Source organism: Hypanus sabinus, chromosome 15 (genome assembly GCF_030144855.1).
Source record: "Hypanus sabinus isolate sHypSab1 chromosome 15, sHypSab1.hap1, whole genome shotgun sequence".
In the NCBI taxonomy this organism is placed as follows: Eukaryota; Metazoa; Chordata; class Chondrichthyes; order Myliobatiformes; family Dasyatidae; genus Hypanus; species Hypanus sabinus.
Genome location: NC_082720.1, coordinates 67,669,326 through 67,682,125, shown reverse-complemented (window position 1 = coordinate 67,682,125; position 12,800 = coordinate 67,669,326). Strand labels below are relative to the sequence as shown.

The 12,800-nt window shown below is 43.7% G+C and overlaps 1 protein-coding gene across 2 annotated transcripts in view; it reads right to left on the bottom strand.

Moving 5' to 3' along the window:
• Positions 1-12,800, bottom strand: part of rad50 (RAD50 homolog, double strand break repair protein) — a 171,722-nt gene that overhangs the window by 54,401 nt on the left and 104,521 nt on the right. For both annotated transcript variants that reach the window (XM_059990483.1, XM_059990484.1), the window contains 3 exons: positions 10,234-10,344; positions 8,894-8,986; positions 7,563-7,676 (listed from right to left, as the gene is read on the bottom strand). In XM_059990483.1, coding sequence (XP_059846466.1) covers positions 7,563-7,676; positions 8,894-8,986; positions 10,234-10,344 — 318 coding nt within the window. The remainder of the gene's footprint in view (positions 1-7,562; positions 7,677-8,893; positions 8,987-10,233; positions 10,345-12,800) is intronic.

The window sequence follows — 12,800 nt, the reverse complement described above, 5'->3', positions numbered from 1 at the left end:
TGTCCAGTTGGGCCTGCCAAGCCTTCCTTTGTTTATCCTTTCACAGGATGCAAACCTTGTTGGAAAGGCCAACATTTAGTGAACAGATTTTCCTTATTAAAAGGCACCGTGCTACATGGTTGCCAATATCAGTAGAAAGTTTATACTGCAAATTTATTTAATTACATTAAGTTAAATTCCCTGTTGCTGTGATAGGATTTAAACCCACTCAAAACATTCAGTTACTACATGACTCTACATCACCCTCATTAAGAGAATCAATTTCTTTCTTTCTCTTGTATGCCAATATGTGAACTGTAATAATTATTCCCTATGAGTTCTGTATTCTAACCACTCTCAAAATATGAAAAATAAACAATTCCCTGACAAATCCCTGCATTTGTTTGGCACTTTTAACCTAATGGAATTTGTACATTAATTTTAGTAAAAATCAGGAATGGTTTTAATCAGATTTTATAGAATAAAATAACTGGCTTTCTCAATGAAGATCCAGATCTTGTACTTATGCAAATACATGTATAGTCTGAAGAGTATTGACAATGATTGGGGCCACCCATCTTATAAAGACAGAAGGAAGAAATGGCAAGCCACTGCTGTAGAAAAATTTGCTAAGACCATGACCACGCATATCGTATGACACGGCACAAAATGAACTGTATTATTCATGACTGGGTCCAGAGCAGATACATGAGAATGATTCCAGGGATGAAATGGTTAATGTAAGAGGAATGTTTGATGGCTTTGGACCTGTACTCACTGGAGTTTAGAAGAATGAGCGAAAATCTCATTGAAACCTTTTGAATATTGAAAGGCCTGAATAGAGTTGACGGGTAGAAGATATTGAGAGTAGGGGTGAGTGTCTCGGGCCAGAAGGCAGAGCCTCAGAATAGAATGGCGTCTCTTTAGAACAGGGAACAGGCGAAGTTTATTTAGTCAGAAGGCGATGAATCTGTGGGGAATTCATTGCCACAGATGGCTAGAGGCCAAATGACTGGGTATACCTAATGTGGAGGTTGATAGGACCCTGATTCGTAGAGGCATCAGAGGTTACAAGGAGAAAGCAGGTGAATGGGGTTGAGAGGGATAACATGATGTATTGGCGAAGCAGACTCACTAGACAAAACAACCTAATTCTGCTCCTATGATCTTATGGACTGCAGGAATGGCTCAATGTACTTAACAGTCAACGATATCCAAGCCTTTCAACACCATCCAGCTCAGTCACTTGGAACAGATACATCAGTGTCAGGTTTCTTACAGAGCATGAACAGATTCACATAACTTTCAACCAAGTGGCTGTTTAGAAGCTCTGCCCACCACTGAGCACATCTACATTCAGGAAACCATCATCCATCATCAGGGATGCCCCACCTCCCAGGTCATGCTCTTATCTTGTTGCTGCCATCATGCAGGAGGTACAGAAGCCTCATGACTCACACCACCAGCTTCAGGAACAGCTATTACCCCTTAACCATCAGGCTCTTGAACCACTGTGGATAACTTTACCCACCCTATCACTGAACTGTTCCCAGATCTTATTGACTCACTTTCAGGGTTGTACCATGCTCTCATGTTCTCAATATTAATTGCTTATCTATCTATCTACTTACTAATTATTTTCTTTTTTTGTATTTGCACAATTTGTTGTAATTTGCACACTGGTTGTCTGCCCTGTTGGTGCGGTCTTTGTCTGATTCAATTATGGTTATTGGATTGAGTATGCCCACAAGGAAATGTATATCAAGGCTGTATATGGTGACATATATGTACTTCGATAATAAATTTACGTCGAACTTTGTGCTGTTCCAGTAGACAGAGTAAGGGATTGTTAGAGTGTAAGGTCCCAAAATTTGCTATTGCTATATGCCAGCTGACACAACCTTGTATCAAAATGGCACCTTACCAGAGTATTCATTACATGAATACTACGTCGAGCACAGACTATTCTATAAAATTCCAAGCTAATTCTTAAGAACAATTTCTACCTTCTTCATAATAATCCATCTGTCGTCTTCTTGTTATTTTACACGTTACTATACTATTGGAATTTCCTTCATTTGGCTTTCAGCTTAAACTCTCAGAATGATTAAGACTTCCTGTATCTGATCTATGATAAGCAAAACCCAAACCAGTGTATTTGTGTTCCTAACTCATCTACAATGTTTGTTTATACACTACGAGCTCAACTGTCCCATCTTACACTTTTTTTTAATTACAAACACAACTCCTTTTCTCTTAAACACCAGAGATTCTGCAGATGCTGGAAATCCAGAGCAACACACACAAAATGCTGGAAGAACTCATCAGGTCAGGCAGCATCTATGGAAAGGAAAAATCAGTCAACGTTTGAGTTGAGGCCCCTCAGCAGGGTTGGAAAGGAATTGGGGAAGAAGCCAGAATCTTTTCTCTTAGAAATGATTTACGTCTCAAACTTTGTGACATAGTTGAGAGAAGAATAGGTTTGGAATACGGGGAGGATGGGATGGGAGCAAGTGTTCAGTGAACCAATCAAATGGCTGCTAAAATCTCACAGGCTTGCACATGAAGCAGTGTGATATTAAATGCACTTAACTACATCTGTGAAGACAGCAGGAAATCAAAGGTAAATAGCAAGCCCGTATCCATGTAATTTATATTCACTAGTTCAACAGTTCCATTTAATATCAGAAAATGTATACAATGTACAACCTAAATTAGTTGTCCTTCGGAGACATCACAAAAACAGGAGAGCTCCCCAAAGGATGAGTGACAGTAAGAAGACTGGAACCCCAAAGCACACCCTACTCCCCCCTCCCACACACAGGCAGCAGTAAAGCATCGACCCCTCCCCCCCCAAGCAAGCAATAGCAAAGCTTCCAAGAAAGACAATGATCTGCAGAGCAAAAAAAACCTAATCGTTCAGCCGAGAATTTGACCTACCCCAGGCTCTCTCTCTCTCTCTCTGCCCCCCAACACAGGAGCAGAGAGGTGTCACTTTGCGAGAGGGAAGACAGAAACAGAACAACTTGCCGATTTACAGAGTTTAAGTCTGCTGTGTGGAAGCAATATTAAAAGGTTGTACGGCAACCTTTGATGCAATTGTAACTGGTCCTTTCAGATGTAGCATTTTACCTCAGTCTTAAACCTTTCTTCCTCCTGGCCAGATGGCATTAGCACGCCATCTTGTGTCCTGATTGAAAAAGAGCTTCAAATTCCATCTTTAATACCAAGAATTCCAATTTCCATTGTTTAGGGACCTTCCTGTTTGACCCAACCTCTCACCCAAACTCTGTGCACAATTATCAACTGTTCTGCACCTTTCTTAATTGTCTATCACTGGAAACCGATTCTGCCTGTTTGCGGGAGCTTGTTAGGGACATCTCTAATGCCATGTTACCTAAACTACAACAATAACAACACAGGTATCAGACATCTAAAGATCAACAATAACACCACATAAATTCAAATCTGTCTTTCCTTTAGCAGAATTAAACTTAATTCCAGCTCAATGATAGGTTCTTTTCACTGGCCAACAGAACACTGTTCCCAACACATCTACATTCAGTGGCCACTTTATTAGGAACACCTGAACACCAGCTCATTAACGCAAATTTCCAATCAGCCAATCATGTGGCGGGAACTGAATGCATAAAAGCGTGCAGACAATGTCAAGAGGTTCTGTTGTTGTTCAGACCAAACATCAGAGTGGGGGCAGAAATGTGATCTTGGTGACTTTGACCGTGGAATGATTCTGCTGCTAGATGGGGTGATTTGAGCATCTCAGGTCCTGCTGATCTCCTGAGATTTTCACGCACAACAGTCTCTGAAGTTTACAGAGAAACAAAAAAAAACCATTCAGTGAGCAGGAGGTGAAGAGGCGTTGTTACTGAGAGAGGTTGGATAAGAATGGCCAGGCTGGTTCAAGCTGAAAAGAAAGTGACCATAGCTCAAATAGCCTCGCATTACAATTGCATGCAGAAGAGCATCTCCGAATGAACACCTCATTGAGCCTTGAAGTGGTCTCACTTTAAGGACTCTTTATCTTGGTACTTAATGTTCACGTTATCTATTGCTATTTATTTCTATTTGCAGTTGCAGTTTGTTGTATTTTGTATTGTATCTTTCATTGATCATGTTATAGTAAGTACTCTGGAGATTTGCTGAACACGCTGCAGGAAAATGAATCTCAGGGTTGTATACAGTGACATACACAGTATGTACTCTGATAATAACATTTATTTTGAACGGGCTACAGCAGAAAACCAGAAACACACAGAAGGTATCTAATAAAGTGGTCCCTGAGTATATTTCTGCATTGTGAAACACCCCCCAGTGCAAACCCACTGCATACCCTGTTGTTCAGTCCCTCAACTCTAGTTTTCAAGAGCTTACAATCTGATCTACTCCTATCAACAACTCATAAGCATTTCGCTCTGACATTATTCTTAACCGCTCTGTTTTTGTGACTGAATTCATCCTCAAAAATGCGTTTCAAGCAGCCCCTTTGAATATACGGCCTTCACTCAGTAGTACTGATGGTTTCCTGACTGCCCTTTGTCCAAACAAGAAGGCTAAAGCGAAGGACAACACTTGGCTCACTGTGTTTATGGTGGTTCTGAACAAAGGCAACCCATTAACCTGCCCTTTTAAACAACACACACGAAATGCTGGACGAACTCAGCAGGTCAGGCAGCACCTAAGGAAAAGAGAACAGTCGATGCTTCAGACCAAAACCCTTCAGCAGGACTAGAGAAAAAAAAAGATGAGAAGTCAGAGCTAGAAGGTGGGGGCAGAAGAGAAAGAAACACAAGGTGATAGGTGAAACTGGGGGAGGGGGTAAAGTAAAGAGCTGGGAATTTGATTGGGGAGATACAGGGCTGGAGAAGGGGAATCTTATAGGAGAAGACGGAAGGTCATGGAAGAAAGAAAAGGGGAGGGGCATCACAGGGAGGTGATGGGCAGTCAAGGAGGTAAAATGAGAGAGGGAAAAGGGGATGGAGAATGGCGAAGAGTGGATGGGGCTTACCAGAAGTTCAAGAAATCTATGTTCATGTCATCACGTTGGAGGCTGTTAAGGTGTTGTTCCTCCAACCTGAGTGTGGCCTCATTGTGACAGTAGAGGAGGCCATGGATAGACATATCAGAATGGGAATGGGAAGTGGAATTAAAATGGGTGGACTCTGGGAGATCCTGCTTTTTCCAGCAGATGGAGCATTGGTGTTCGGCAAAGCAGTCTCCCAATTTATGCTGGGTCTCATTGATATAAAGGAGGTCACACCGGGAGCACCAGATGAGCCCAACAGACTCACAGGTGCAGTGTTGCCTCATCTTGAAGGACTGTTTAGGGCCCTGCATGGTGGTGAGGGGGGAGGTGTAAGGGTTGGTGTAGCACTTGTTCCGCTCACAAGAATAAGTGCCCGGCGGGAGACGAGTGGGGAGGGTCAAATGGACAAGGGAGTAGCGTAGGGAGTGATCTCTGTGGAAAGCAGAAAGTGGGAAGGGGCGGGGGGTGGAGAAGGTGATGGCATGGGAGACAATGGCCTCGTGCTCTACCTTGCTGAGGCACAGCAACAACTGTGAGACCCCTCCTCTCACTTACCCCTCGAACAGGATCTTACTACGGAGCCCTAGGCCATTGTCTCACACATTATCACCGACCTTATCAGATGTGGGGATCTCTCACCCATTGCCACCATATTTCTTGCACCTCGCACCTTCCGTTTCTACTTCCTGCCCAAGATCCACAAACCAGCCTGTTTAGGTAGACTCATTGCTTCAGCTTGTTCCTGCCCCACTGAACTCACATCTACATACCTCAACTCAACTTTATCCCCCCGGTTCAAGTCCCTTCCTACTTACATCCATGACACTTCACATGCTTTTGATCTTTCCAAAGACTTTAACTTCCCTGGCCCCGAGCATCTTAGTTTCACCATGGATGTCTAGTCGCTATACACGTCCAACCTCCACCAAAAAGACCTCAAAGCTCTCAGTTTCTTTCTGGATACCAGAATCAACCAGTTCTTCTCCTCCAGCCAGCGGAACTTGTCCTCACTCTCAACAATTTCTCCTTGGCTCCTCCCACTTCATTCAAAAAAAAGGTGTATCTATGGGCACTAACATGGCTCCCAGCTATGCCTGCCTTTTTGTCAGCTTTGTGGAACAGCATATGTTCCAAGCCTATAATGGTGTCACTTGTTTTTTCCTGCTCTACATCAACTGCATTGCTGTTGCTTCCAGCACCCACTGGGAGCTCACTGACTTCATGAACTTTGCCTCCAACTTCTACCCTGCCCTCAAATTTACCTGGTCCAATTCCGACACCTCCCTCCCCTTTCTCAATTTCTCTGGACTATATACCCCTTCCTACCCCTTACTTGTAAAAATGCCATCCCTTTCTCTCAGTTCTTCTGTCTCTGCTGCATCTGGTCTCTAGATGAAGCTTTTCATTCCACAATGGAGGAATTCTTCTTCAAAGAAAGAGGCTTCCCTTCCTCCACCATCAACACTGCCCTCAACCACATCTCTTCCATTTTGCGCATGTCTGCCCTCATCCCATCCTCCCACCACCCCACCAGGGACAGAGTTCCTCTTGTCCTCACCTACCACCCTACCAGTCTCTGCGTCCAGCACATAATTCTCCATAACTCCCACCACCTCCAACAAGATCCCAATACTGAGTACAACTTTCCCTCCCCCCACTTCTTCTGCTTTCCGCAGGGATCGCCCCCTACGTGACTCCCTTGTCCTTTCGTCTCTCCCCACTGATCTCCCTCCGGGCACTTATCCTTGCAAGTGGGACAAGTGCTACACCTGCCCCTACACCTCCTCTCTCACTACCATTCAGGGCCTCAAACAGTCCTTCCAGGTGAGGCGACACTTCACCTGTGAGTCTGTTGGGATCATATACTGTATCTGGTGCTTCTGGTGTAGCCTCCAGTATATCAGTGAGACCCGGCGTAGATTGGGAAGCTGCTTCACCAAGCATCAGAAAAAGCAGGATCTCCCAGTGGCCACCCATTTTAATTCTACTTCCCGTTCCCATTCCAACATGTCAATTCATGGCATCCTCACCTGTCGCCTTGCCTACCCATCACCTCCCTCAGGTGCTCCTCCCCCCTGCTCTTTCTTCCATGGCCTTCTGTCTTTCCTGTCCGATTTCCCCTTCTCCAGCCCTGTATCTCTTTCTCCAGTCAACTTCCCAGCTCTTTACTTCACCCCCCCCTCTCCCTCCCAGTTTCACCCATCACCTTGTGTTTCTCCCTCCCCCTCCCCCCACCTTTCAGCTCTACACCTTTTTTTTCTCTAGTCCTGCTGAAGGGTCTCAGCTCGAAATGCTGATTACACTCTTTTCCATAGATACTGCCTGGCTTGCTGAGTTCCTCCAGCCTTTTGTGTGTGTTGATTCGATTTCCAGCATCAGCTGATTTTCTCTTGCTTGTGATTGGACTGAACCTTTTAAACGTTGTTTGATTCCCAGCTTGTTGTGTACAGACCTGTGGCCATCTCATCACATTCAGAGACCTTGTCAGTAAGATCACAAAATCTGCATCAATTCACAAAGGCTAAAATTCTTCACTTACCTTCTGTGTATCGATGTTCTTTCGTATGGTCTCCATTTCCTTGTGCATCTTCTCCCGCTGTTTCTCAGCGTCACTCAGTTGAGTTGTAGTGTCTTGAAGCTCCGACTCTTTTTGCTTGGAAAGGAAAGCAAACACACACTCATTACCAAAAGTTTCACAGAATCGTCCAGCACAAAAGTCACGGTCCAGGTCCTGGTGTACTTGCCAGCCAAACAAATCTAAATAACCCTGTACTATTCACCAGCTCTTGACATAGTTTACTCCTCTTTGTGCAGAGCCAGGTGCCTCCAGTGTTTATCCAAACAACACATACAAAATGCTGGAGGAACTCAACAGCTCAGGCAGCATCTATGGAAAGGAATAAACAGTCAACTTCTCGGGCCCAAACCATTCAAGTTGGTCACTACACAGACAGAATAGAAGGTGTTGTTGGATGTTTGAGTGTTGCTATTTATCTGGGGTTTACCTCCAATCTGACGATATGGTTTCTCCTACTCCTGGTAATTTCTTCCCTCCCTCTCCTTCGTTACTCTTCCATTCCCCATTCTGGTTCCCCCCTTACTCTTATTCTCCTCAGCCGCCTATAACTTCTCTCGGGTGCCCCTCCTCTTTTCCTTTCTGCTATTGGTCCACTCTCCTTTCTGATCAGATTCCTTCTTCAGGCCTTTACTTTTCCCAGCTATCACCTGCCAGCTTCTCAGTTTATTCCCCTCCCCCAGCCACCCACCTTCCCTCTTCATCTGGCTTCACTTATCACCCTGCTCACTCCTACTTCTCCCCACCCCCACTTCCTCATTCTGGCTTCTTCCCCAGCCCTGATGAAGGGTTTGACCCGAACCCTTATTCCTCTTCGTACACATTGCCTGACACACTGGGTTGCTCCAGCATTTTGCAAGTGCTGCTCTGGATTTCCAGCATCGGAAGAATCTCATGTTTATCCAGGCAAATGCTAAACTAGAGAATATGCCAGTAGACTCCCACAGATCTGGAATGAAGAAACTTTATTCCATGCTTCTATAATCATTTTGCCACAAATTTTAGCTCAATGTCCTATAGCTTACTGGCCAGATGGGCAGCATGGTAGTGCAATGGTTAGTGTAACACTATTACAGTACCAGCGACCTGCGTTCAAATCCGTTGCTGTCAGTAAGGAGTTTGTACGGTCTTTCTGTGACTGTGCGTGGGCTTCCTCCGGGCACCACAGTTTCCTCCCACATTCCAAATTGTAGCATTCTAGGCTAATGGGTCACATGGCTGTAAACTGGCTATGTGGACTGGCTGAGCCCATTACTGAGCTGTATCTCTAAATTTAAAAAAAATGTACAGTTTACCTCTTTATGTTCATCTCTTCTTTCTTTGATGTATCTTTCAATTTCTCTTGCATAAGCATCAATATTTTTCATTTTGTCTTTGATTTCATTTATCTGGAAATAGGAGAAGTAAACACTTCTATAAATTTTGATTCTTCTCTGTATAAAACCATCTATTTAATTTTTTGATGTCAGCCCCCTTCGAATTCTCTTGCAGTCCTGGCAAGTACGACCTGATGCTGGTCACCTGCAAGGGATTCACTTCTCCTTTTGCAATTTAATTCAGAGTCAGGGCACCACAGGCACATTAGCCTTTAGATCCACCAAAGTCCCCACTGACCACAGCACCCTCCCAATCTCCCCAATTTGGCCCACATCCCACGAAGCCTGCCGTCCGCGGACCTCTCCATTAATCTAATCATACACAATTCACATTGAGAACCCGACTATCACATGAAGGCTTGGAGCAGGAACTAATTCGAAGAAATGGCCCATGTGGAGGCGACTGAATGAAATACAACACACACTCAGTGGCCAGTTTATTAGGTACAGGAGTAGAAACTGGTGTGGTCTTCTGCTGTTGTAGCCCGTCCACTAAAGTTTGGTGTACGAGTGCTCAGAGACGCTTCACTGCATACCGCTGTTGTAATGTGTGGTTATTTGAGTTACTGTCGCTTTAAAGGAGTACCTGGAGGAGACCCCAGTTGTCACTGCCTGTACCTAATAAAATGGCCACTAAGTGCATATCAATTGTCTTCTGCTGCTTTAACCCATCCACTTGAAGGTTTGACATGCCATACATTCCCAGATGCTCTTCTGCACACCACTGTTGTAAAACATGGCTATTTGAGCTACCGTTGCCATCCTGTCAGCTTGAATCAGTCTGGCCATTCTCCTCAGACCTCTCTTGTTAATAAGGTGTTTTTAAAATAAAAGAGGCCTTAAAAAACAAAGTGTTTTTTGCCCACAGAACTGCTGCTCACTGGATGATTTTTTTCCTGTTTTACCCACCATTCTCTGTAAATTCTAGAGACTGCTGTGTGTGAAAATCTCAGTTGCTTCTGAAATACTCAAACCACCACAGCTGGCACCAACAATCATTCCACGGTCAAAGTCACTTTGATCCCATTTCTTCCCCATTCTGATGTTTGGTCTGAACAACAACTGAACCTCTTGACCATGCCTGCATGCTTTTCTGCTCTGAGTTGCTGCCACATGATTGGCTGATTAGATATTTGCATTAATGAGCAGTGCACAAGTGTACCGAATGAAGTGGCCACTGAGTCCATTTGAGACAATAATCTGGGGCTAAGCAATTAAACATTACCGACTGGAACTCAAATAAATCATTTGCCCCTGACCTTGTCCTGCATCTCCTTGTAGCTGGTACTTTTCCGCTCCATCAGCTCTTGCTTTTCTTCCCGTAGTTTATTCAGAGTTGTAGCTATTGGAGATAACTGTTCCTTAGATTCCTGCAAAAGAGCAAACTTGCACTAAAGGTGGTGGAATTATTTATTAATAATATGGATAATTGTCAGAAATCGTGTATCAGCTATGTACTACCACAAGTTCTATTTAATAAAGCTCACTGCTGCATATGCAACACCAAATAGTTTCTCATCTGAGGTTATGGTCGGAAAATTTATATTCTATAGAAGAGTGTGAACAACGAGAGACATGCAGTCTTGGGTATACTGTCTCACAGTAAGTCGCAGCAAAATACTTGGATTATGAGGAAAGAACAGCAGAAGCAAGTCCACCCTGTCCTCATATAATGTCTGCAAAGGTAGGCTTCCCAATCAAGGGCCATACTCCACAATATAGACACTGACCATCTCCCTCTCTGGCCCAACAGACTAAAGCCAACTCCCCCTGCTCATTCCTCAGAAACTGGTGGGGTAACTGTCCTCAGTGGGTCTCAACACCTCCCTCTGCAACTGGAATTCTTAACAGTCAGTCCGCGTGGGCGGCAACATCTGTCCTCCCATTGCGCTGAGCATCGGCGCTCCCCAAGGCTGTGTGCTCACCCCACCACTGTTCATACTGCTGACACATGACTGTGCCACAGGATCCAGCTCAAACCGTGTCATCCAAGTTTGTGGATGACGTAACAGTGGTTGATCTTATCAGGAATGATGACGAGATGGAGTACAGAGAAGAAGTGGAGCATCTGGTGGATTGGTGTGAGAAGAACAGCCTAAGCCTGAATGTGGAGAAGCCAAAGGAAATCATTGTGGACTTCAGGAAGGTGCAGACGTACCATTCACCAACGTGAAAAATTGGCTGCTCTATAGAAAATTAAGTGCACCAAGTTCATGGGAGTTCACATCAGGGATGAACTCTCCTGGTCCCTTAATATCACCTTCCTGAACAAGAAGGAACAAGCAGCATCTTTACTTCCTAAGAAGATTGAGGCAAGCAAGGCTCCCTACTCCCACCTCCCCATCTCAACTGAGTTTTACAGAAGCACCATTGAGAGCGTCCTGAAAAGTTGCATCCCCATCTGGTATATGGGCAGTTGAGCATCAGACCAGTAATTCCTACCAAGAAACTTGAGATCAGCTGAGAGGATCATAGGGGTCAGAGGTCCAAAGGGGAGATTTATCAGGAGTGCTGCATATGCAGGGCCCTTAGTATTTTTAAGGACGCCACCCACTGATACAGCATCCTCCGACTTTCTACCATCAGGCAGGAGACTATGATGTATAAAAACAAGAATGGTTAGGATGAGAACCAGATTCTTCCTGCAGGCCAAGAAGCTTCTGAACTCCCTGTTGCATCTTATTTGAAGTGTCAATGATTAATCTGTTTCATATCTTACAATATTTAATATTAATGCACTTTAGTTTGTTATTTATGTGTGATTCATTTGTAAATTTTATCCTTAACTTCTTAAGTTATTGATCGTTATGTGTGCTAAATGCACTTCTGTGCTTTACACCCTGGCTCGATGAAGTGTTGTCTTATTTCTATATACATTATATGCTTATATATGTTATATACATTTACATTAAAGTAGACAACTTGGCCAACATGGGCCTATTTCCATGTCACATCACTCTCTAACAGTAGAAGTCTTGTGTGACTTGGAGAAAGAAACATTTTGCAGAAAGTGCGCAACGTCACTCAACTTAGAAACAGGGTCTATGGACCTCCTACGTATGTAAGGTCGCAATCCACTGATACTAATTGCGATGAACTGGCTTACTGGCTCTGGATTCACTTTCGTGAACTTTAGTTCTGTGTGTCATTGGTTTAGTTTTCTTTGTTTACATGATTTGTTTGTTTTTTTTTCGGACATTGGGTGTTTAACAGTCTGCTTTAACGGGTTCTATTGGGGTTCTTCATTTTTGCGGTTGCCTGAAAGAAAACAAATTTCAAGGTTGAACATCATTTTCATACTTTGATAAGAAATGTACTTTGAATTTTGGACTTTACAAATTTCAACTTGTCTGCTGGAAAAGAGCAGAAGTTAGAATTGCTAGTTCTGAATTTTCTGAACAGAACATAAAGCAGATATTCTGAACAGAATATAAAGCAAATATTCCAACCTGTGCAGAGAAATAATGGCAGAAGAACATTGTAAGATGGGGTCAGACAGCTGAAGAACATTGTGGGGAAATGATTGGGGTAAAAACCTGACACTAGAAATTAGAGTCATAGAGCACTATGGCGCAGAAAAAGGTCCTTTGGCCATCTAGTCTGTGCTAAACGGTTATTTGGTCTCGTCCCATCAACCAGCACCTGGACCATAAGCCCTCCATTCTCCTTTCATCTACATAGTTATCTAGTTTGCTTTGCACTGTAATAATTACAATTTACTTCTAGAGCACTTTTCAGGCCGATGATGTGCTCAATGTGCTTTACAATGGGATAAAAGACAAAAAAAAAGTTAGTTAAAAACGAGGTTAAATAAATAGGTTTTGAG